A 23,377-nucleotide genomic window follows, 5' to 3' on the forward strand; every position below is an offset into this window, starting at 1 on the left:
ATAGTTTTGGTTCAAGTGACGTCTATTTGATATTAAAAGCTCATGCGTCATGACTTAGTGTTGGTGATGCGGTAAGAGTCTATAGCTCATATCGAAAGCCTCCAGTGGGTCAAAGAAGCATCTTGTGAGTTACAAAGTATCCAGCAGTGGCCAAGGTATTTTTATTCACGTTCCTCAGGCTATAAACAATCTCTTAAACACTAAGCGCCACTATATTCAACCTCTGGAGTTCTCTCGGTGACTGAGGCTAGGTAGGTTCGGTGGAGGCCCACTCCAAAGTATCTGACCGAAGTTCACCGCCCGGCAGAAACTTATCGACCGCCAAAATTTTGGATTTTTGAGACGCTGGGTCCCACCTCGAAAACGAGATCGCATTTGCGCCAGCGTATTTTCAGAACAATTGATCTGAATAAGAATCTGAAAAGATGCAGCGCAAGGCGGTGTAAGTTTTGATGCTACTATATGGCTCTGAATCCCCTCAACTGACATCGTTATAGTGACTCGCGCATTCCAGCGCTCATTCAAAATGGCCTGCAAGAAAAGAAGAGAAGCTTCTTCGTCGTGGTGGGAGACAGGTCGAAGGACGTGATCGTGCGCCTGCATTATATCATGTCCCAGTTCGATATCAAGCAGAACAAATCAGTTCTCTGGGCTTACAAGAACAAGCTCTTGGGCTTCACCAGGTTAGTAGATCTTGACTATCTCTTCTCTCGATGCGACGCAGCTAACCCAAGCTTTCCAGTCACCGAAAGAAGCGCGAGCAAAAGATCAAGAAGGAAATCAAGAGAGGAATTCGAGAAGCCAATACCGAGGACCCCTTCGAGCTGTTCGTATCGCTACACAACATCCGATATACCTACTATAAGGAGACCGACAAGATCCTAGGTCAGACCTTCGGCATGTGTATTCTCCAGGACTTCGAGGCTATTACCCCAAATATTCTCGCCCGGACGATCGAAACTGTCGAGGGTGGTGGCTTGGTTGTTTTGCTCCTCAAGGGCATGAACAGTTTGAAGCAGCTTTACAGCCTGTCAATGGATGTCCACTCACGTTATAGGACAGAGGCCCACGACGATGTAGTGGCACGTTTCAACGAGCGATTCATTCTCTCTCTGGGAAGCTGCAACTCTTGCTTGGTTATTGATGATGAGATGAACGTTCTCCCTATCTCAGGTGGAAAGGGTGTGAAGAAGCTTCCTCCTCCGGATCTCGACAATCCCAAGACAGAGTCGCAAATTGAGCTTGAGGCCATGAAGGAGCAGAACGAGGGACGACAGCCCGTAGGACCTCTTATTTCTCTCGCCAAGACTGTGGACCAGGCCAAGGCTCTTATCACATTCACAGATGCCATCGCTGAGAAAACCCTAAGGAGCACAGTTACTCTTACTGCTGCTCGTGGTCGCGGAAAGTCTGCGGCTATGGGTGTCGCTGTCGCAGCTGCAGTTGCGTATGGATACAGTAACATTTTCATTACCTCCCCTTCGCCTGAGAACTTGAAGACTCTGTTTGAGTTTGTCTTCAAGGGTTTTGACGAGTTGGGCTATGCTGATCACGCCGATTACTCTATTATTCAGAGTACAAACCCCGACTTCAACAAGGCCATTGTTCGAGTCAACATTCACCGACAACACAGACAGACTATTCAGTACATTCGACCTCACGATGCACACGTGTTAGGGCAGGCCGAGTTGGTGGTTATTGATGAGGCTGCGGCTATTCCTCTGCCCCTTGTGAAGAAGCTTATGGGTCCTTATCTTGTCTTCATGGCCTCTACCATCAACGGTTATGAGGGTACAGGTCGATCCCTTTCTCTCAAGCTCATCAAACAGTTGCGAGACCAGTCGCGCACTGCTTCCACAGCTGGCGAGGGCATGGAGATCACTGATCGATCAACTGGCAAGACCTCAAAAACTGAGGAGTTCCAGGCGGGACGCAAGCTGCGAGAGATCACATTGTCTGAGCCTATTCGATATGCCCAGGGAGATGCTGTCGAGAAGTGGCTCAACACGGTTCTCTGCCTCGACGCGACTCTGCCCAAGGCCAAGTCGAATATCAACGGATGCCCCGACCCTACACAATGTCAGCTCTTGAACGTCAACCGAGATACTTTATTCTCTTTCCACCCTGTGTCCGAGAAGTTCCTTCAGCAAATGGTTGCGCTGTACGTAGCTAGTCACTACAAGAACTCGCCAGACGACCTTCAACTTATGAGTGATGCTCCAGCACACGAGCTTTTCGTCCTTGTTCCTCCTGTTTCTGAGGACAGCGCCAGACTACCCGAACCTCTCTGTGTGATTCAGGTTTCGTTGGAGGGAAAGATCAGCAGACAGAGCGTCCTTAACAGTCTGAGCAGAGGACAGCGACCATCTGGTGATCTCATTCCTTGGCTTGTCAGCCAGCAGTTCCAAGATGAGGAATTCGCTTCCCTATCTGGTGCTCGAGTTGTTCGTATTGCCACAAACCCTGAGTATGTTTCAATGGGATACGGTTCCAAGGCTTTGGAACTGCTCGTTGACTATTACGAGGGGCGCTTCGCCAATCTGTCTGAGGACGAGGATCAGGTTATGGAGGAGACAATGACTCGAGTTACTGATGCTGAGCTCGCCAACGCCAACTTGCTCGACGACGACATCAAGGTTCGGGATATTAACAAGATGCCTCCCTTGTTCGCCAAGCTGTCAGAAAAGAAACCCGAGCGACTCGACTATGTCGGTGTTAGCTACGGATTGACCCAGCCTCTTCACAAATTCTGGAAGAAGGCCTCCTTCGCTCCCGTCTACTTAAGGCAGACTGCCAATGATCTGACTGGCGAGCATACCTGTGTCATGCTGCGACCGCTTGAGAACAGTGAGGACCGAAGCTGGCTCGGGGCTTTCTCCAGAGATTTCCAGAAGCGTTTCCTGTCCCTCCTGTCTTACCAGTTCCGCACGTTCACTCCCATCACTGCCCTTAGCATCGATGAGGCCGCCAAGTTGGGAGCGCAGCTGGACTCAGTTGAGGTTCAACCATTGACCAAGGCTGATCTTGATATCTATATGAGCCCTTTCGACCTGAAGCGACTCGAATCATATGCCAACAACATGCTTGACTACCACGTTGTTCTCGATCTTGTTCCAACCATTGCCCACCTCTATTTCACAGGACGCATCAAGGGAGACGTTACTCTATCAGGAGTCCAGCAGGCCGTCATGCTGGCTCTTGGTCTACAGCGCAAAGATATCGATGCCGTTGCCCTGGAGCTCAATATGTCCACTTCTCAAGCCCTCGCCATGTTCATTAAGATGATGCGAAAGATCACTAAACACTTCGCCGGTCTCGTCTCCGAAGCTGTTGGCGCAGAACTTCCCCAGGTCGAGCGTCTGGGTGTGAGCCGCGAGAATGCTAGTGGCGCACATGACGATGAGATCGTCGACGAACGTTACGTTCCTCTGGCTACAACATTGGACGACGAACTTGAGGAGGGTGGTGATGAAGCAATGAGGGAGCTCAAGAAGAAGCAAAGAGAGCTCATTGACTCTTTACCACTTGACCAGTAAGTTTCATTCAGATATACACATGCAAGGACATCTGCTAACAAAGAATAGATATGAGATTGAGGGAGATACTCCTGCTTGGGAAGAGGCGGAAAAACAGGTACTGAGTGCGACAAAGCAGGGCAAGTCAAACCCCGTGGTCAGCGTAAAGTCAGCCAAGCAAAAGAGAAAGGCCGGCGGCCAGACAGCTGCTGAGGTCTATGAAGAGGCATTTGGCGAGAAGAAAAAGAAGAGCAAGCGTGTGAAAAAGTCGGCGTGAGAGCGACGAAGAATATCCTAAAGTTAGGTTTGGCACATGGAACGGCGTTTTCTTCGATAGACAGACGTGTTTAATCAATATACTGTTCAATATGATTACATTTTATCGACTCAGGAGGATTGTTGATGGTTTGAGCAAGGATGTCACTCAGGCTTTACATAAGTCAAAAGGTAGCTTGCATCACAAATACTTTCACTCAAGCAATGATATCTGTGTATAAATCAGGGGTATCAATTTGTTGCTGTGCTACAGTTACAAAGGTCTATAGTCTTATCACCAAAAGGCCAAATACTCTACATCTTTGCAAGCTGAGTACCTTGATTCTTCCACCAGGGAAGCTCAAGTCTATCCTGCTGAAGTATAACCAAATGTCGTTCCCAGAAACTCCTTTTATTCAACAAAATCACCATCACGTCCCAGGTCCATCATAGAAAAGAACAAGCTCATAATAGAGACGGCCGGCTCTTTATATGCTCGGCTGGGTTTGGGTTCAACAACATGTTTACGGTCGGGGACATCACCGTAGAACAAATCTTCGGGGTCAACCTCAGCGGTCTCGTTGTTGGCGGCATCGTTGAAAATCTCGCTTTCTTGAGTTGAGCCCTCGCTTTCAGCGTCATAACTATCTTCATTGCCATGTTGGAAACCCCCTTCTCCGTCGTCTGCAGACTCGAGACTGTCGAAAGACGTGACAGATTCAAGGTCTCCCATCATATCTTGGCGAATCAAGGACATAAAACCCTCGGGCTTCTTGCGAGGAGGAATGGGCTTCTTCTGGAAATACTCACGAGCGAACTGATCCTCCCATTCCTCCAACTTCTCATGAGCGACATATTCACGGAACAAACGGATCTCGGGGCTCTCATTCTGGACGTTGCCAAAACGCGGGACGATGTTTCCAAACCACGAGAGGCAGGTGTCGTTATTGGGACAGCCTGTGAGCATAGGCTGGAACTGTTTGATACGATACTGGCAGTCCCATGCTGGCAAGATAGGTCGTCGCTCGCGGTGAGCCACTTGTGCGTCGAAGTACCAGCTATGACAAGGCGCGATATAGACACCAATATTGTCACCACAATGGCAGCATTGTTGGACGATCTCTTGGCACATGTTTGGTGAAGGTTTCTGTGGTTTATAGGAGATCGTGCTGGATTATTGCGGTGACAACTGTGCTTCAGGTATGGACAGTCGTTGATTCCTGAAGGGCATGTGTAAGGAAGGGCTTCGAAGGGTAAGGGGAAGGGTTTGGGAACTGGCATTCTGGGAGAGAAGAGAGCTAACTGTTTGACAACGAACACTTCAAAGTGAACAGCTGAGACTTTAGCAGACAGTGGCACACTGAACAATTAGTAGCAGTGGCAGTGGCAGCGAGTTACCATATGAGGACAAAGACGTGATTCGCTGGTGAACATGAAGTCACTGGCTCCTATCCATGGCTGGACTGTGTACAATGGAACAGGTTTCGATTTAAATCAAAGCATGTAAAAGTGACAAGTTGTCTACGGGATCAAATAATATTTCTAAGTGTTTATTGTTCCAGAGTATCTATTATTTGTGAGTACCTGTCGATGATGGGCGACTGACTCAAGACAACAAATCTAACTACCACGGTACAGCTTCAACCGCCAAAAAGATCACGGATCAGCAAAATAAAACATACAACACCAGGTATTCGCTGGTCGTCACCGACCCAACTACTAATCCGGCGCTTCGCGGCTTGACTCTGGGGGAGCGGACGGGACCCCGTATTCTCCACGAGCTGTGGTCGTATGTGATAGACCGAGAAGCTCAACAGCGATTTGAAGGTGAGTACAGATCACATGTCCAATAGACATACTCCTTTTACTTTACTCGTATCTTGGTTTTGTCTCATAAAGCTCGACTGTTGGAGCTCTCTCTGCTCCTAACTGGTGTCTTGCTGGGGCAGCTTTCGCTCGGGCAAGCCTCTGGTGTCAGTGAGCCACAAACCTCCTGGGCGACTCCAAGATCGTGAGACACAAAGTATGCGACAGGATGGATCAGATGGCCACTGTAACTCCGAACTGCTTCTACATATGTGTTAATATAAGTTTTGCAATGCTTCCATTCGAAGGTAACCGTGGCCCCAACATTTGGGGCATAAAGCGACGTGTTCGCGACACATGATGATCTATGTTCTTCTTTTCTTCTTCTTCTCCTCTTTTCTGCGAGGGACTCTGAATTTACCAGGTTATCGAATTCTTCGATAATATCAATGTGCTGTAGGATGAATGGATCTGAAATTGTCTGTGTTGGATGGAACTTGTAGACGAAATACCTTTGTGAACAAGAGATGTTCATGGGTTGTTCGCCCCCATCACAATGGCAGACTAATATGATCCAGTCTGTGGGATGAACAGTGATTGGATGATATACTAAATTTCCCCAAGTCTTTTCATCATTCAGGCTACAGGTTCCAAGTCTTCTTGCTTGCCCCAGAGAGTAACTCATACTATGATCAGAGGAGAAAAGGCTGGCTGATAGGGACAGAAGAAAGACGAAGAGAACTATCAGAATGGCCGATGTCGACATTCTCTGGATTCAGAGACATGTCCACCAACAACCTTTCTTCTTCTTCAGCAGGGTCTTTTTTTGGTTTTCCGACGTGGTATGCATCAGTTCACAGACATGACCTGATAGGACACAGTCGGCACAGCGTAGTACTTTTGATGTACGCCTTTGTCTCAATGAAACACAACCGTGTAAGTGACAGGCCATCAATGCAACCCCACCGCGGGGTATCTAACATGGAGAAGGAAAATGGTATTTGTATCTCATGAGACTTTCGAGTCCAACTCGGATCATGCTATATACTAGTAGGATTGGAATCCACGTTTTCTAACAAAGCCTTGTATAGTCATCGAATAATAAATAAAAGACACAGTTTCCGTGCCCAAGTCCGCAAAGGCGCAGCACCAATCCCTCGACTTCTATATCCGATTATCATGCACGTTCTTGGGGTTCCAACCTTGAGTGCTCCGATCTCGGCGGTAGCTCCGGCACCGTCGGCGGCGTTCATGATCATTCCCATGTAAGCAATCCAGGTATAAAGAGGCAGTAAATCCTCTCTATTTTATTCTATTGCATTCATTCATTCATCAATTCATATACTTCCCAATCGCAAAGATGGCCGAACAGAAAGATAGATGGTCTGCCAACGTGCGTATACTTTGTCGTTGAAGGAGCCTTACACTTACACCAAATCCAGGCTTATCAGCACTCGGCTTCTTTTGTCCCCAAGCTTGCAACAAAAGTTGTTCAATGGCTTGATTTACAGAAAGATGATGTCCTTCTTGATATCGGATGTGGAGGTATGTACTTGAGTCCCAACTTGAACCACGGTCCTGAGACTGATCATCTAGATGGCATCTTGAATGCCGAGTTCGCAAAGATCTTGGCTCAAGGAAGCGGTTCAATGCATGGCGTTGATAGCTCAGCTTCCATGATTGAAGCTGCCAGAGAACTGTGCAAAGATTCTCAGAAGTCTACCTTTGATGGTGAAGCCGACCAACCCTAATTACTTGTCTCTTTTCATTAACCATTCGTAGTCTTGGACGCTACACAGCTCGTCTCCAGGCCAGAATTACAAAAAGGAGCTTTCACTAAGGTTTTCTCCAATGCAGCCATGCACTGGATTCTCCGCCCAGAAGATACTCGTGCTCAGTTCTTCAAGGGTGTCTACGCTTCACTGGCCCCAGGTGGTTCATTCGTCTTCGAGATGGGCGGTTTCGGCAACGTTTCTGAAATGCGAACTGCTGCTCTTAGTGCTGTAGGGCGCCGCATCGGTATGAAAGCCGCCCTTGCAGCTGATCCATGGTTCTTCCCTGACCAAGCTTGGGTCACGAAGGCGATGCAAGACGCAGGCTTCGTTGTTGAACGGGCAGAGCGCGAGTGGCGGCCAACACCAACTGACAAAGGGGGTGTTGAGGGCTGGATTAGACTCATGGCAAGTCAGTTCTTAGATGCCATTTCAGATGAAAAGGAGAGGGAGGAAGCTGTGCAAGAATGCGTGGGGGTGCTGAGGGAGGTTTGTCGTAATCCTTCTGGTGGGGAGACGATACATTATGTGAGGCTCAGAGGCATGGCCAGGAAGCCTGAATAGCCACGACTGATAGTAACTGTAGCATGGGGAAATGTCAAATAGAAAAGCATCTGCATCATGATAGAACCATTTTTAGTGGCATTAACAGTACACCGATATCGGTGCATCATGGTGAGGAACTTCTAGAACGATGCCCGGTTGTAAGAATGTAAGTGGTGGTGATTAGTCAGTCACGTCACTGAAGCTCGGAAATTTCTAGGCAACTTGCGTCAGCGTATGTAACCGCGAATTGTTCAAGTCTCATACAATCACTTGCCCCAGGGGCAATGAAGTCCAAGGCACCCAAACTTTACGTGGCCTATTGACCTCCAGCAGTTCCTCCAAAATATTTGCTCTCTAAATATGATGAATCCTTTTGTATTACACCAAGATTGCATTCTAGATGATACCTAGCTCATGAAGACATTTCTTCCATCTCTATCGCACTGAAACACCTCTATCGATCGTGAAACCACCCACAGCTTACCCTACAAAGGCACGACATCATCATGCCCGAACACGATGCCCTCGTGTTGTCGTATAGCCACTTGGCCAAGCTTCCCAGAGCGAACGATGCCCTGCAGACCTTGAAGAAAGTAGCTTCTCTTGTGAAGCCTATAATGCGAGCGCGCAACTGGAAAGTCCGAGAGTTGGCCGAGTTCTATCCTGAACAACAGAATCTGTTAGGTAGGTCCCAGATGAACTTCTATAGGTCATCTATGATATTAAATGTAGTTCATAGGTCTCAATATCAACCGAGGAGCCAAGATATGTCTTCGTTTGCGACATGCCGGAGATAAGAACCAGTTTATGCCCATCGAAAGCGTTGTTGATACAATGCTACACGAGTTGTCACACATAGTCCATGGCCCTCACGATGCCAAGTTTCATGCTCTTTGGGATCAACTCAGAGATGAGCACGAGGGTCTAGTTCTTAAAGGCTACACTGGAGAAGGCTTCCTCTCAGAGGGGCGGCGTCTTGGAGGCTCAAGAATACCACCTCTCGAAGCTCGTCGAGTAGCACGAGAGGCTGCAGAGAAGCGACGAGCTCGCCCCGGTACTGGATCAGGCAAACGTCTAGGGGGCTCTGCTCCTCGGCCAGGTGAAGATATTCGGAGAGTTATTGCGGATGCTGCCGAGCGACGGAGCAGGATCCTCAAGGGATGTGGCACAGATAACCTCAGCGAAACTCAAATTCGCAACATTTCAGACAATGCCACAAAGAACGGTTTTCGAACCCAGGCCGAAGAAGACGAGGCTAACGATGCAGCCATAGCTCAAGCCCTGTGGGAACTAGTGCAGGAAGACAAATCTGTCGAATACGGCAATTCATACATCGCTCCCACGGCAGACAATCCAACTGGAAATGGAGGCGGATCAGTAATCCCTCATAGGGGACCTGGTGCTAGTTCGGATAGGCCTAGAGAGCCTCCAGGTTGGACATGCAGCACCTGTACTCTGCACAATCCTGCCAACTACCTCTGTTGTGACGCTTGTGGGATGGAGCGGTCCGAGATGAGTCCAGGGACACAACAGGTTAAGAACAACCGCCGATCCAGATCGCCAGTATCGCAACCTGCTGTTATTGACTTGACGACTTCGAGTCCGCCACGAGATCGGCAGAAGCCTGCGACAACATCGCGGAATTCAAGACCAAGAGTCACAAGTCAAGAAGCTGCATCGTCGGGACCGCAGCCGCAGATGTGGGAATGTAGTTTTTGTGGGACGGTGATGGAAAAGAAGTGGTGGACTTGTTCGACATGTGGGAAAATCAAGGGCAATTCACGGTAGTTAGTTCGAGAATTGAGTTGCTGTTGGTCAACAATACGAACTGGAGCAAATCAATGCCTTGAACCCTTGTTTCTCGTGTCTTGGTTGTCGATCAACAATGACTTCATCGACACTGGGTCTTTTTGGTCTTTAAGGATTAAGTCTGCGACAGTCTCAAGCTATATCAAGTGCGGGTTTTTTTTCCTCTGGAGCGAGGCCAAGACGCAGGGGCCAATTTAACCAAGATCCTATTGAGATTCCCAAGGGAAAAAAAGATGATATTAATGAGACTTTGCAGTATTCGGAAAGGCGCCGATTGGAACTGGAGATGATCTGCAAGGCGGGCTTGGACGCCATCGGAGCTTGTAACAATTAGACCCTAGCAGAAACCGGGCGGGGGACAGAGGCATTCGGGTGAAACAACAAAAGATGGAGGAAAAAGAAGTGCTTACGCTTAAAGCGGCTGATGAGGAGCAGCCAAGCAGAAGGATGCAGCAATAACTGTTAGGTAACCAGCATGAAGATGCTATAACTAGGATGCATCTGCGAGATGCCTTTGCGGTTCCAGCTTGGGCTTAGCTGGCATGCCAAGAGATTGATGTGTTTGCATCCTCCTGCCTGTGTGAATGGAAATTGGTGATTTGAAATGCGAATGTGCAAATGACACCGGAGTTTTTCATGCTGGAATCAATTCTGGGCTTGGCCAAAAGGTCTAGATGCCGATAGACTCAAAGGCCAGACCACTCGATACAACCACAAATAGACGGCAGCATGCAGCTAATTGTCCGGAATGCACCTGTCGGAGGATAATTGTGCATTTCATCGTAACACAACCGCTTAGCTGCCAGCTGACAGAGTACCTAGATTCCAGCCCAGTTGCTAAAACAGGCACATTTGTTGCCCTCACCGGCTAGCTAGCTGATCAAGGGCAAGTAGTGAAACTTGATGAGTAGTTATAAACCCGTTGGAATCGGAACGACTCGGTTTCAATAAGTCACCCATCTTTGTGTCCCCAACATTGAAATGCAAAAAGTGAAAGTGTCTGCGTGGTGCCTGAAAGGCCGCAACACCTCATTCGTCCGTTCCCGCGATCTCCTGTGTCGTGCAGCACATCCATCCCTTGGAAGTGGGGAAACTCGTCCAAAGCCCAGCATCAGCGTGGATGGGGATGCGAATGCAACTGCAACCACATCAGGCGAGATAGTGTTGTACATACTGTAACAAAGCGTTGTGCGCCAGGGTCCCGTATCCCCATATTCAGATCAGTTGACAACAAACATATCGACGAGGCGGTGATGCCTTGAAGGATTCAGTCTTTTGAGTATGGTCGAAAATAGTCCCATTGGGTACCCGTAAGGTATTGATTGATTGTGCCTAGATTATAAAATCTCTAGCGTCGAGGAGCTCCCGCTGTTGATGGTGGGCAGATGACAAACAACTCGTCCCGTGATAGGGTAGGTCTGCGAGAATGAGTTGGATGGCTGCGAAGGAGGGTGTTCGTTAGACGCCATGTTGCAACGGTCAATTCAAAGATCCCCATGATGATGATCAGGATCATGTTTAAATTTCCAATATGGCCAATCTGAGGTCAGGATTTCCAGAGGAGGAAGCCGATGTGGAAAGGCAACTCTGGTGGTTCCGCAGCCCCAAAGTTGGGCGGATGACACGGATCAATAGACTTCCGTGGCCTTCAACTCAACTGTGGTCTGTTTCTGTTTCTGTCCTGCCCTGGGCTGTCTGTGGTTGCTGGGATTGAGGCTATCCATTCCCACGGGATGGCCCTTGTTCTTACTGTAGATTAGGGCGCCTTAATTCTCTTGCCTGAATTGGTCATAGGGCACATGTTTGAAGCTTGTTGATCGATGAAAGAAACGTGCTCGCATAGTATCGAGCTTTGTGCGACCGTGACCGCGATCGGCTTCGCTAAGGTTATCTTGTCTGATTCGGCCTCGTCTCTGCATAAGGCTGGGTTGTTGTGTTGGTCTTGGTTTTCAATTGGACTCGCATGTGCTTGTTGTACTGTCCAGTACTGTGCTTCCTTAACCTCGAGTTGTAACAGACTAGCCGGGGTCTCCCATGTTGGTGAGCATGAGCAGCTCTATACTGACACGCCAGAGCTAAAGGGAGCTAGTTCACGATTCTGGGCTCTCTTAGACGCGATATTCGATTTCTGAGATTGCGGCGCCCGGTCGCATGTTATTGTGCTTTTCGAGGTTCTCGAGGGAATCTTCAGCGACCGAGTCTGTGCCCATTTCGAGACAAGGTCTTTCGTTGAAGAACTGTTCACCGCAGAAATCAGGGCTTGCGACTGGAGCCATGCATGCCATGCCATTCTCATGCTCGATCGGCATTTCAAGAACAAGGGAGGGTGAAGTGGGCCCGGCTGTGGAGGCGATCCCGACCCTGGACGACGCCGCGACGCTCTCTTAGGTGAGCAGACGGCTTCAACCGCCCCACTCTACAGCACCTCTCAGTGGAGAGGATCCGCACTCCTTGCCCCCCCAGACCCTCTACGAGGCGCTGAGAGGGGACCTAAGCGACTACCAACAGGGCGTTAGACCCCCGTAAGAACCCTCCACTGCTGAAGGTTGTGAGACCCCGCCCGCTTGTCCGTCGCTCGGTCGCTCGCTCATTGTGTTGGTGGTGGTACCAGCTCTTGCCTATCCTATCATGTACCCCGGCACCAGGAGGAAGGTGACGGGAGGTGTGTCAATTCAGGGTCCTTCCTATCCTTGGGTGTCGGTTCGACTGCTTTCCTTCGCGGCTTCCATGGAGTGAAAATCAATACCTATTCCTTTCAAGGCTGTTGCATAAGAAAAACCTTGAATGTTTTATTTTCTCTTCTATTGCCTGTATCTTCTCCTGCATCAACATCTGATTCAACCCTGACTTTTGTTGTAGAAGCCCGGTCTTCTCCACCTCAAGCCTGGGCTTCCAGCTCATCCTGCTAAAGCTGTCATCTCTATTCCAGCTTTACGGTTCACACTTCCATTTCAGCTGAGCTGTCTCGTTCGTCCACTGGCTTCCCGGCTCAGGCAAACCAAAACGTGGTATATCATACTTGTTTTGTTGACAGAGATATCAACCTCTCGTAACTCACCGAACCATAACCTCCCTCCCGCCGTTCCTGGCCCAAACCAGTAAACCGTCTTAACACGCCCTTCAAAGTCTAATCCCGCCTCCGTCGACGCCGTCCCAAGACAAGCTAGACTTGAGCCACGGGTTGCCTGACCTTTACGGCACTTTTCCCTCTCTGCGCTATGCCAATTCCCCGTCGCCGGTCACCTGTCGATTCGAAGTAGATCAACTCCACTGATTACTTTCTTTTGGACCTTGTCTCAAGGTCGAGACCGCTGACGCCCCGGCCATCGCTTCCTTCGCCCACGACCAGTGCATTCACAACTTGCAACTCTGAATATTTACTCTCCCTTGTGATTTTGTCGTTCGGCTCCTCATCATTTGCCCATCGTTTAATACCCAACTCGCACGGAACGGCGTTCAATCTCCATGACTTATAACGCAGCACCGATATGAGCCCTCCCGAACAAACTCGTGAGAGCAGCCAAACTCGAGCTATTAGGCCCGCAGCAGCTGTGCACGACACCGGCTTTCCCTTGGCTTGCTCCGAATCACATCAAAATCAGATCCAAGCTCCTGTTCCGACCTCACTTGACAATGCGCGACCGAGAGCCACTTTCGACTTGGTGAATGATATCAAGGGCCATGATGCCACCCCACGACTATCTGCTGGGGGACGTTTCCTCAGGGATCTGGGAGATGCTTCGCGCTCACCTTCGCAAAGCCCTTTTCGCCTAGCCATGCCTAGTATATCTCCTGCCCAGCTTGCATTCTCTGCCATGCAGTACTTGCCGGTACCAACTCTCGTTCTTAATAATCTTAAGACAGTCGTCCTGGCCAACGAAGCAATGGGCCGAATGCTAGGACTCATTACGGAAGATTCGGATGAGGACGATACTCTGCCGACTATCGAAAGCCTTCGCGGCCAGACCTTGTCTCAAGTTGGTGTTGATATCCTCCAGGATGGACAGCCTGTGTGGGCAACGTGGGAGGCTTTCCTCGATTCTCAGGTGGATGAAATGGGCGTGCGAGTTGCAGCAAGGGATCCACGACGACCATCACAGTCCGGCGGCGATGAGACGCCAACCGCAAGCACAATGCCTTTCCCCGAGAGGGCACCAAGCCCACCCGTGCGTAAAACACAGGACTCCATCGTGGAAGTTGTAATCACCCGCAAAAATGGCAACAAGGCAGCGTTTGATGGCCGCTATAACCCTAAAGAATCGGATTGTCAAGTATATGCTAAGATGATTATTACAATATGGGAACTTGAAGATCATCAGACGTTCTTCACACTCACCTTTACCAGCACGGAATCCCCGTCATCCACTCTTCACAGCACGAAACGACCCATTGCGAGACCGAGTATCCTCGAGGCAGCCGAGCGCAAATCCATTGCTCACTCAAACCCGTCCTCGGTTGCGTCAAGCCGAGATTCGAATTCACCATCATTTCACAGCCCAGGAATTGTCACCATGTCATCTAGCCCTTTCCCACCGATGGGCCCCCCTTCTGTCGCAACCCATTCAAGTACGCCTTCTCTTCTGCAAAAGATGCTGCTGATGAAAGACGCACTGCTCAACAATACCCAAATGCCCATTTTAGCAATGTGGAAAGATGGTAGTGTCACTTTTCCCAACACGGCTGCTCGGAAACTCTTTGAGAAAGAAGCCCCGCTCGATACATCTCTTAATGGCTTTGATCTCATGCGGTATTGGCACATTTACACTGAGGACTTCTCGGAGCGCTTTGCGGTCGAGGACATGCCTATTTGCAAGCTGCTCAAGACGGAGAAGCCCTTTAGCGGATTCCGTGTTGGCATGTATGATGAGAACAGAAATAAGCGGATTTACGATGTCCTTGGTGAGGCTATTCGAGACGATTCCACTGGCGAGTTTCTCGCTGGTGTAGTTACTGGACGGGATGTGACTGTCATGACAGAAGAGATCACACAAATAAAAGAGCGGGATGAGGAACGTTTCAAGCTCATTTGCGACACAATGCCTCAACTGGTATGGACGGCAAACCCTGATGGCATGGTCGACTTCTGGAACACTCGGTTTTACACTTACACCGGGCTCACTCCAGAGAATAGTCTCGGCAAGTCATGGGTGAACGCTTTCCACCCCGATGATCTTCCTGAAGCACACCGGAGATGGCAACACTCACTTGATACGGGCGATAGTTACGTGACGGAATACCGGTGTCAGAGTAAAGATGGCAACTGGCGTTGGTATCTCGGCCGGGCACTGCCTCAGCGTAACAAAGAGACCGGGGAGGTCGAGAAGTGGTTTGGTAAGTGTTTTCGATCGACTAAATTACAAATTTGGGACTGACCATCCGTTTCACAGGAACCTGTACCGATGTCCACGAAAGTATCCAAACCAAAATGAGCGCGAAACGCACACGACAACAACTTCTTAGCGTCATTGCCCACTCTCACGTTACCATTTTCACGGTCGACCCCAATCGAAGGGTCACAATGCTCGAAGGCGCATTGATCTGGAACAACACTCACGAAGAGAACCATGATGGAACGAGGTGGTTCATTGGAGAGAATATGTATACTGTTTTCAATCGCTTGACAGCGCAACTGGCAGACGGAGAACGTCCTGAATTCCTTGAACCCATAGAGCTTCTGCTCGATGGAAAAGCTACCGAAGACCTCAAAGAACACGGCATCGGTAAGGATAGGCACCGATCTGGATCTCAACAAGCTTTGCTAACTTCAAGTAGACGACCGTTGGTACCGGACTCGTTTCCTTCCCATGTTTGGCAAAAGGCCACAAGAAGGAGATGCCACGAGCGACACGTATATCGAAGGGGTCATTGGCGTGATTATGGACGTTACCGAACTGAAAGTCCGCGAGGAAGCCCTGGAGAAGCAGTCCAAAGAAAAGCGAAGGGCGATGGCCAACGAAGCAGCTGCCAAGGAGGCCAACAGACTAAAGAGTCAATTTCTCGCCAATATGTCTCACGAAATTCGAACGCCCATCACTGGTGTGTTAGGGATGGCCGAATTACTTAGCGGAATGCAATTGGATGCAGAGCAACAAGAATACGTCGAAAACATTCAGAGTTCGGCAACATCTCTGTTAACCGTTATCAATGACATTCTAGACTTCTCGAAGGTCGAGTCTGGGCGGTTGGATATCGAAGAGGTACAATTCTCCTTATCCCATATCGTCAAGGAAGTGGGGAGAATGCTTCAGTTTGCTGTTGAACGAAAGAACCTTGACTTTCAATCAGATATTGGAGATGGCATCGAAAATGATTTGGTGGTGATTGGTGACCCTGGACGTGTACGACAGATCCTGACCAATCTTCTTACCAACAGCATTAAATTCACCAACCAAGGATACGTCAGATTTTCAGTCATGGCAGAGAAAGAGACCTCGGAGTCTATCGAGGTACGATTTACGGTTGAAGATTCGGGCATTGGAATTCAGGACGATGTTCGCAAGAAGCTTTTCCAGCCCTTTAGCCAAGGCGATGCCTCAACTGCCCGACGATTTGGTGGTACTGGACTGGGTTTGACCATCTGCAAGAACTTACTTGACCTGATGCACGGCCGTATCTCGCTCGAATCGAATGTTGGCGTTGGAACTCGAGCAACCTTCTGGATCCCTTTCAACAAACCAAGCGGCCCGGCTGAAGCTGGCCTCGCTAATGCTGGTGCCATCCCTGACCGGCTGCAGTCCGAACTTAGCTTGTCTTGCAACAGTTCGGAATACGACCAGATTGTTGGCACCCCTCCGCCCTTCGACGGAATACAGGCCAACAATACGGGATCACGTCGGACCCGGTTTGGCATATCATCAACATCAAGCCCAGACCAAGAACTTCCAGCATCAGAAAGAGCTAAGATACACGTTTTGGTGGTGGAAGATAAGTAAGTATCAAGATGATTCCGACAGACACTATCAAGCTAACCAGCCCAAGTCCTATCAACCAAAAGATTGCTACGAAAACCATTGGCAAACTCGGTTTCCAAGTGACGGCTGCTTGGAACGGCAAGGAAGCACTAGAATATCTTGCTGGTGTTCACAAAGGTATCAAACAGAAGCCAGATATCATTCTAATGGATGTGCAGATGCCCATCATTGATGGCTACAAGTGCACTCATCTTCTAAGACATCACATGCCTTACAAGCCTTTGGTTCAAGATGTGCCGATTGTGGCCATGACGGCATCGGCTATCCAGGGCGATCGTGAAAAATGCACCAAAGCTGGGATGGATGATTATCTTGCTAAGCCAGTCCGGGGTGTTATCTTGGAGAAGATGCTTTTACGATGGTGTCACGCTCGACGCCGGACATCGGCGACACCAGACCCTACTGCTTCAGATTGCTCAGAGATGAGCGAGCACTGCGACAATGCTGATATCCCGAACATTGGCATCGACGACAATGAAATACCGCAGACATCTGAGGACATCAATGGCAGCCCCATCACACCTCGGCCTCTTACCACCAATGGATACCAAAATGAGCCGTCACCCTTTGATTCTACCGGCTTGGCAGTGCAGGTCCGACGACCAGAAGGAGAGACTGAATGGTCTAATAGGCTACAAGAAACAAAACTCATCGACGCTGCAGGGGGGTCGTCAAGCTACCGGAGGAACTCATACCACGAACTACAGACGGGAGATTCGTTGACCGAGGAGAATGTCAACAAGTTGAAGAGCGAGAATCAGTCGACGACACGTCGATAAACCAATGAAACTATCGGCCGGGCTCCGGAACCAACAACCAATCGGTTCATCGCGACCGAAACTATTGAAACATGTTGTTGCTCGATCGCCGATCTACCCTCGCCCACAGCGGGAAACAATACCCACATTCACATACAGAACCACTTGTCCGATAAGCGCGGATTCATTTTTACACTCTTCTTTCGGCTACAGCATTGGCAACAAAAGCATGTATGCATTGATTGCATTACACACGGTGGAAATGGCGTTGAAACGGGATACCGCTCACATTTAGCGAGCAGAAGAATCAGCGGAGAACATACTCAGGCCAATATGCCCTGAATTTTGTGCTCTTATTGTTGCGTGTTTTGTCTTTTTATCATCTATAGACGGACGGGTTCCAGCATTCTGGCAAAAAGAAAAACGGGAGGACCTTTCTGATTGCCTGTACATGCTTTGGCAAAAAATACGCATCTATGGATTATGGATTGGGAAGATAAATAGTTGAAAGGTTAAGTTTTTTGTTATGTACGAAACAGCAGGAACATGGATGAATGATGGGATGGATCGATGATACCTTTTTTGACTCTTTAATATTTACTATTTCAATGATTTGAAGCTGGACTAAGCTACACATTTAGTCCAAGTGGCCCATACAATTGCTCCTCGCTTGCTATGTTCAAACTTTTAATAATGCCAAAGAGATTACTGTTCAATGGTTATCGTGAAAGCCGCAAGATTCATGCACCAGACTGACAGCGCATACAATTGATTGATGCCTGATACGTGATACGATTCTTGGGCATCTCGCTCTAAGACCGTGGCTTGATCTAGACCTCGGTCTCGATTCCCGGCTGCTTAGACGAGTGCTCAAAGACACCGGAGGCTTTGTCCCCAACTCGATACATCTTATTCTTGATCCACTTGGCCGTTCGCGGGATCTAGGCCCATCTGTTAGTTCCAATCTTATAGCACGCCCCCTCTAAAAGCGGGAGGGTAGAAAATAGAAACAAATTTGAAAGCCACGTGCGACTTATACAAGGGTATCAGGAGCTTACCTTCCATTGCATTAGACCCCTGTGTTGGCGATGCAGGCGTTTGTCTCGACGGCGATAGTCCCTGAGCTGGTCTATAGGACCCTGTTTGTGATCTGCGCTCCCATCCGGGACACTAGAAACCTGGCCGTCTTCGTCTTCTGTATCTGAGGAGCTGGAACTGGAGTCCGAGTTGCTGCCTATAGAGCCTGCCCGGCGGACACGCTGGCCGGAGCCCTCATCATCAGAATCATCAGACTCAACAATGCCAGCTTCTCTTTCCCGGTGGCCGACTTCAAGATTATCGCGAGCGGTTTCGATCACTTCAACAACATTTTGAAGATGTTCATCTCGACTCGCCCATCGAGAATGGGCGCTTCCCTGAAAAGACGTTAGCAACTGATATAGCCTGCCGGATACTTTCATATGTGCTAGGAATGCTTACCAAACCGGACCAGAATGTGAGCTTGAGTTTGATAGTGCCCAGGCGCTCACCACACTCCTCTAAACAGCAAGCTGTAGCACGCTGGAAATCGCCTTTCCAAATGGGTAGTTCCAACTCCGTTTCTTCTTCGTCGGCAATATCTTTAAGCCAAAGGACAGCAAATGCAGCCGTACCATCTCCAAAGAATCCCTTCTCCCGGAAAGCGATTGACATACAACTTCTGTATCTCTTTGCAACCGCCAGTGCAAGTGATCTACCTCGTTTTGATTTCCAAGTCACGGTTCCTTGATCGTCACCATCCTCAGTATACATCTTTGCACTGCTGATACTGGTCCGGAACTTGAGCTTCGATGAGCGAAGTTCCTTGGGACAGTCTACCACGGTGACAGTGGGCTGAACTTCGATTGTGCCATACTGCCATCCCAGGAGATTTCGTGGTGCTTGGAGTTGAACACTTCGGAACACCATTGAGATACGGACTCTTCCATAGCCAATACCTCCTGACAGGGGCCAGAATCCCATGACTTGTGAACGTTCACGGAATATTTCCCCGAGAGGCAGATGGATGATACCAAGTAAGGGGTCATCCTCCTTCAGTCGAGCATCACGGACCGTGACAAAGACTTCTGCTTCACGCCAGTCGCGGATGAATCTCTCGCAGCCAGCGTTATAGAACGGTTTCGAGTTTTGAGGTTTTGTTCTTGTCTTAAATACCTTTCGGTGATTAAGAATGATAGTGCAGTATGCACTTGGCAGACCATCACCCGAGTCCTCTTCGTCGGTCGCCTCAGCATCGTTTTCGGCCTTGCGCTTGTTGAGTCGCTCCAGCTCAAGACCAGTGATGTTATGCACTTGGATGCTGAATAGACCACTAGGGTAGCCGTCGGGCGGGGGTGCAGAAATGATCATGGCATCCTGCTCAGCCTTGAGCTCCTGAGCTGCCTGTTGCTCAAGCTCGCTGGCGTCTCGCTCCTTCTTGCCTTCTTTGAACATAGTCTCGCGAAGCTTACGTTCACTTGACTCTCTGACCTTCTCCTTAAGCTGATCCATAGTACGGATTTCAGGGTCATGAGTCTGCTTCTCAAACTGACACTGCTGGATTCTGGTCTTGGAGAAGTATCCAACGCTCCACTCGAGCTTTCCGGGCATACCATCACCCGATTTCAGGGCCCTGAAGCCATCTTTTCGATGTGACATCTTCCCATTAGACTTATCGTCCCTCATCAGCTCCTTGATGGGAATTTCAATTCGTCCGAGGTCGTCGTCCGCCGTCAACCTATCGGAATCCCACAGTTGAACGCGAAGTCGCTCGTCGATGTTAAGCTCCTGTGGTGTCACGAGAACAAAACAAGTTTCATCCCAAACAGGCTCCATCTCATTCTCCAGTACTCGTGTCGTCCACATCACTTTACCAAATTTGGCCCAGCCGACCGAGACGTACCCGTCTGAGCTTCCTTCTTTGATAAGTGGAATGCCTGAATCACCCATCTTGAAGTCGTAGCCGCGCTTAATGTTGACGACCAGAACGCCAACAGCGTTGGTATCCTTCTTGAAATCATCACCAGCAAGCATGTCCTTCAAGTCCAGGGTAAGGCTTTTCGGGGCAACGTATTCAGCCATTGCGGCATCAACGGCGGACTGAACAAAGTTGCTGATGAATGGCACGTCCATGATGTTGATAGCATGTTTACTCAAAGGCACGCAGCTCAGGTTAACCCTTGGCTGTCCAAGGAAGGTGAGCGTGCAGAGAGAGAAGAAGGGAGGATCAGGGGTAAGCTGGAGGCGCATGCGCATGGTACCAATCATACCTTGGAGATCGACCCAGACAGGTATCTTGAGGTTTCCAGGCAGGTAAAATGCAAGGTATAGATGCATATCTTTGGTTCTCTCCTTGAGAGACTTGGATGAAGATCGAGTGCGGTAGGCAAATGCAACCTCAAGGTTGATAAAGTCTCCTTCCTCGGCCTCCATTCCGTCCTGAATCGTGGCACTGCTATCACTATTCTCACCGTCCTTCTCCTCAGTGTCATCCTCACTTTGTTTCTTGGTCATGAGCTGTCCTTCTTCATCGACTGCCCGAGCTGCGGCTCCAGTAGGCAGCCATCTTATTCCAAGAATCCGCAGAGACTCACTTCCCTGGCCGATATCCTCCACACTGACCATTCGAATTAACCTGGGAAGCGAAGCTTGCATAACATCTTCCAGGGTGTCTGCAAGGCTGGCAAATAGATCGGGGTTGATGAGAGGCCAAACAGAACCGATTAGAGAGTTGAGCCAGACCGTAGTCTCAGTATCGTTCTTCTTAGATGCCTTTACAACACCTCGTCGATGAGCATCCCAGACCTCATCTTCAAAAATATTGTTGACTTTTTTGGACATCCATTCTCGAACTGATACCACAAGAAACCATATAGCTCCCGCAGTGGCTGCGGTCAGGAACAACCAGAGCGAAGCGCCAACGAATAATGAGGATTTAGTTTTGCCTTCCTCGAGAATACCCTCTCGGACGAGTCTTTCGATAGCAAATGCGCCGGCCACGATACTAGCCACGCCCGCAAGCCCGAACGTGACACCGCGCTTGCTGATGGATGAAAGCTCTAGGCGCAGAGCATCGAAATCGGGTGGTGGAAATAAATCACCCATGGCATCATGACTCTGTTGAATATCTCGATGCTCATCCCGGAGTTGCTCGTCTGTCTTGTTCTTGTTTTCCGACCCTGTCGCTGTGCGTTGTGTTGTGCCAAAGGGGGGCTCATTAGTGTCTATCTCTTTGAGAGCTTCGTCCGTGAAATCGTGTATAGTGACAGGAAGATGAGTGACAGGGTCCGTAACTTCTCGCTCGGCTCTTTCTCTCTTGCTCTTCTTGATTTCTTTCCTCCGTTGTTTTGGATCTGATGATTGGAGACCAACTTGTGAAGTGTCTGGCATTTCTTCCCCATTGCCTGCCTCTTCATTTTCGTCCTTTTTACTAGTACTATCATCCTTGTCATCCTCGACTGATTCTAGGTGTGGCCCATCGTCCTCTCTAGACTTTTGCTGAAATTGATAATCATTTGAGCCCGTAGTCTCTGACGAGTCAGATTTTCCCACTGCGGCATCTTGACGTGCAGCTCTCTCTTCTCGATATTTGGAGATGGTTGGAATAGGATGCCTGGCGCTATATGGAGCTGTATAGCGACGGTGCTCCTCCGCATCGTCTCTTCCAGACATGGCGGGTCGCGGGTAGTCTTTTGAGGTAGTGACAGATTGGTGATATACAATTGGCAAGGAACTAGGAATTGTTCAGAGTCATTGGAGATGCGGGAGAAAAAGCTTAGTTGATAAGTTTCACGGACAAGTTGGAAAGACCAAGAAAATTATGGAACAAGGAGAAGAATGACAAGAATTAAGGCAGGCAGGTAGTTCAAAGGTTGCTGTCGAGTCGAAGGAAGGTGCGATGGAAGGTGGTAAGTTACTACGTCATAAGCTAGCGGGCATGGATGATTTGCCGAGCTTTCCTTCTTGGCGGAACCATTTGTACGTAGGTAGACATAAGAATTGAAAATAGGTAAATAGATCCACGATCGCTCGCTCGTTCAAGCAAGTATTTGTGGTTACTTTGAAGCTTGGCGAGTCAATGCTTGGTAGTGAAAGCCTTAGCTTGGCCTTAACTTGGGCTTGACGATGTTGACGCTTAGAGAGAGAAACTGTGCCACAGCCTAAGAGGCGTTAGCTGAAGTTAGTGCATTTGCTGTCGATTCTGTCGTGTGTCCTGTTTATGCCCGAATGCATTCACCAGCCGCTGATTCTGCCTCGTTTGGTCTGTGTCTCTAATCAATCTGTCCTTCCGTGGCTCGCTTCCACATTCGCAAAGAAACAGGCGTCGTACTGTTGGTCTCTTGGCATTACACCAACACGTCAGCTTGCGGGGAGCTTGAACCAAGCTTGCCATGGTAATTGGTGGGGTATCGAGATCGCCCAAGGCCAGAATCTTGTCATTGAATGGAAATAGGGCTACCGATATAACACTCGATGTTTATCTTGAGCCGCGTTGGTCAATTCTATGAGTTTCATCATGCCTTAAAAGCAGGTTTTGGTGTGCGGCTGCACCACACAAGACATGAAAAGGACATGATGCTCCGTCGGTTGCAGTGATGAATTCATACTGACGATTCAGCTCTGGCGCCACTAAAATGTGCCTGTGACTGTCATTCGGGCATTTAGGTAGTTTGGCCTTATTACCGGATTATAGAAGGTTCATGGTTGGTTGCTGGCGGCATGTACTCGTGGCATCGGCCCCACTTCTCCGGCACGGATACGGCGTCGGTCTCCGGGACAGAGATGTCGCACTATATCGGAGTTTGGTGTTTTGGAAGTAGACAAATCGGGCAGTTGTGATTATTAACCCCTAGGCAATGGATCTGATGTTTGAAGATGACAGTAGTCTAAATCGTGAGTGTTTCTGCTTCGATACATCTTATCGGTGC

General features: G+C 49.1%; 5 protein-coding genes across 5 annotated transcripts; 3 read left to right on the forward strand and 2 right to left on the reverse strand.

The window, feature by feature from the left end:
* Window positions 1–425: 425 nt before the first annotated feature.
* On the forward strand, window positions 426–3,792 carry FTJAE_6349 (tRNA(Met) cytidine acetyltransferase; the record flags this gene model as incomplete). Its single annotated transcript, XM_037352951.1, has 4 exons — window positions 426–442; window positions 498–683; window positions 743–3,532; window positions 3,585–3,792. The coding sequence occupies 4 exons, from the start codon at window positions 426–428 to the stop codon at window positions 3,790–3,792; spliced, it is 3,201 nt and encodes a 1,066-aa protein (XP_037206562.1).
* Window positions 3,793–4,182: 390 nt separating this feature from the next.
* Window positions 4,183–4,902, reverse strand: FTJAE_6350 (uncharacterized protein; the record flags this gene model as incomplete). Its single annotated transcript, XM_037352953.1, has 1 exon — window positions 4,183–4,902. One exon carries the CDS (start codon window positions 4,900–4,902, stop codon window positions 4,183–4,185), a length of 720 nt encoding a protein of 239 aa, XP_037206563.1.
* A 2,034-nt stretch (window positions 4,903–6,936) lies between these two features.
* FTJAE_6351 (WSS1-like protein) lies at window positions 6,937–9,682 on the forward strand (the record flags this gene model as incomplete). The annotated part of the gene is made up of 6 exons (XM_037352954.1): window positions 6,937–6,969; window positions 7,019–7,307; window positions 7,359–7,837; window positions 8,001–8,023; window positions 8,388–8,578; window positions 8,634–9,682. The coding sequence occupies 6 exons, from the start codon at window positions 6,937–6,939 to the stop codon at window positions 9,680–9,682; spliced, it is 2,064 nt and encodes a 687-aa protein (XP_037206564.1).
* Window positions 9,683–13,191: 3,509 nt separating this feature from the next.
* Window positions 13,192–17,453, forward strand: FTJAE_6352 (histidine kinase; the record flags this gene model as incomplete). Its single annotated transcript, XM_037352955.1, has 4 exons — window positions 13,192–15,034; window positions 15,091–15,423; window positions 15,476–16,631; window positions 16,676–17,453. The coding sequence occupies 4 exons, from the start codon at window positions 13,192–13,194 to the stop codon at window positions 17,451–17,453; spliced, it is 4,110 nt and encodes a 1,369-aa protein (XP_037206565.1).
* Window positions 17,454–18,262: 809 nt separating this feature from the next.
* Window positions 18,263–22,121, reverse strand: FTJAE_6353 (uncharacterized protein; the record flags this gene model as incomplete). The annotated part of the gene is made up of 3 exons (XM_037352956.1): window positions 18,263–18,373; window positions 18,491–18,847; window positions 18,912–22,121. The coding sequence occupies 3 exons, from the start codon at window positions 22,119–22,121 to the stop codon at window positions 18,263–18,265; spliced, it is 3,678 nt and encodes a 1,225-aa protein (XP_037206566.1).
* Window positions 22,122–23,377: the final 1,256 nt, after the last annotated feature.

The sequence above is a fragment of the Fusarium tjaetaba genome (assembly GCF_013396195.1).
Source record: "Fusarium tjaetaba strain NRRL 66243 chromosome Unknown NRRL66243_c0000123, whole genome shotgun sequence".
Lineage (NCBI taxonomy): Eukaryota > Fungi > Ascomycota > Sordariomycetes > Hypocreales > Nectriaceae > Fusarium > Fusarium tjaetaba.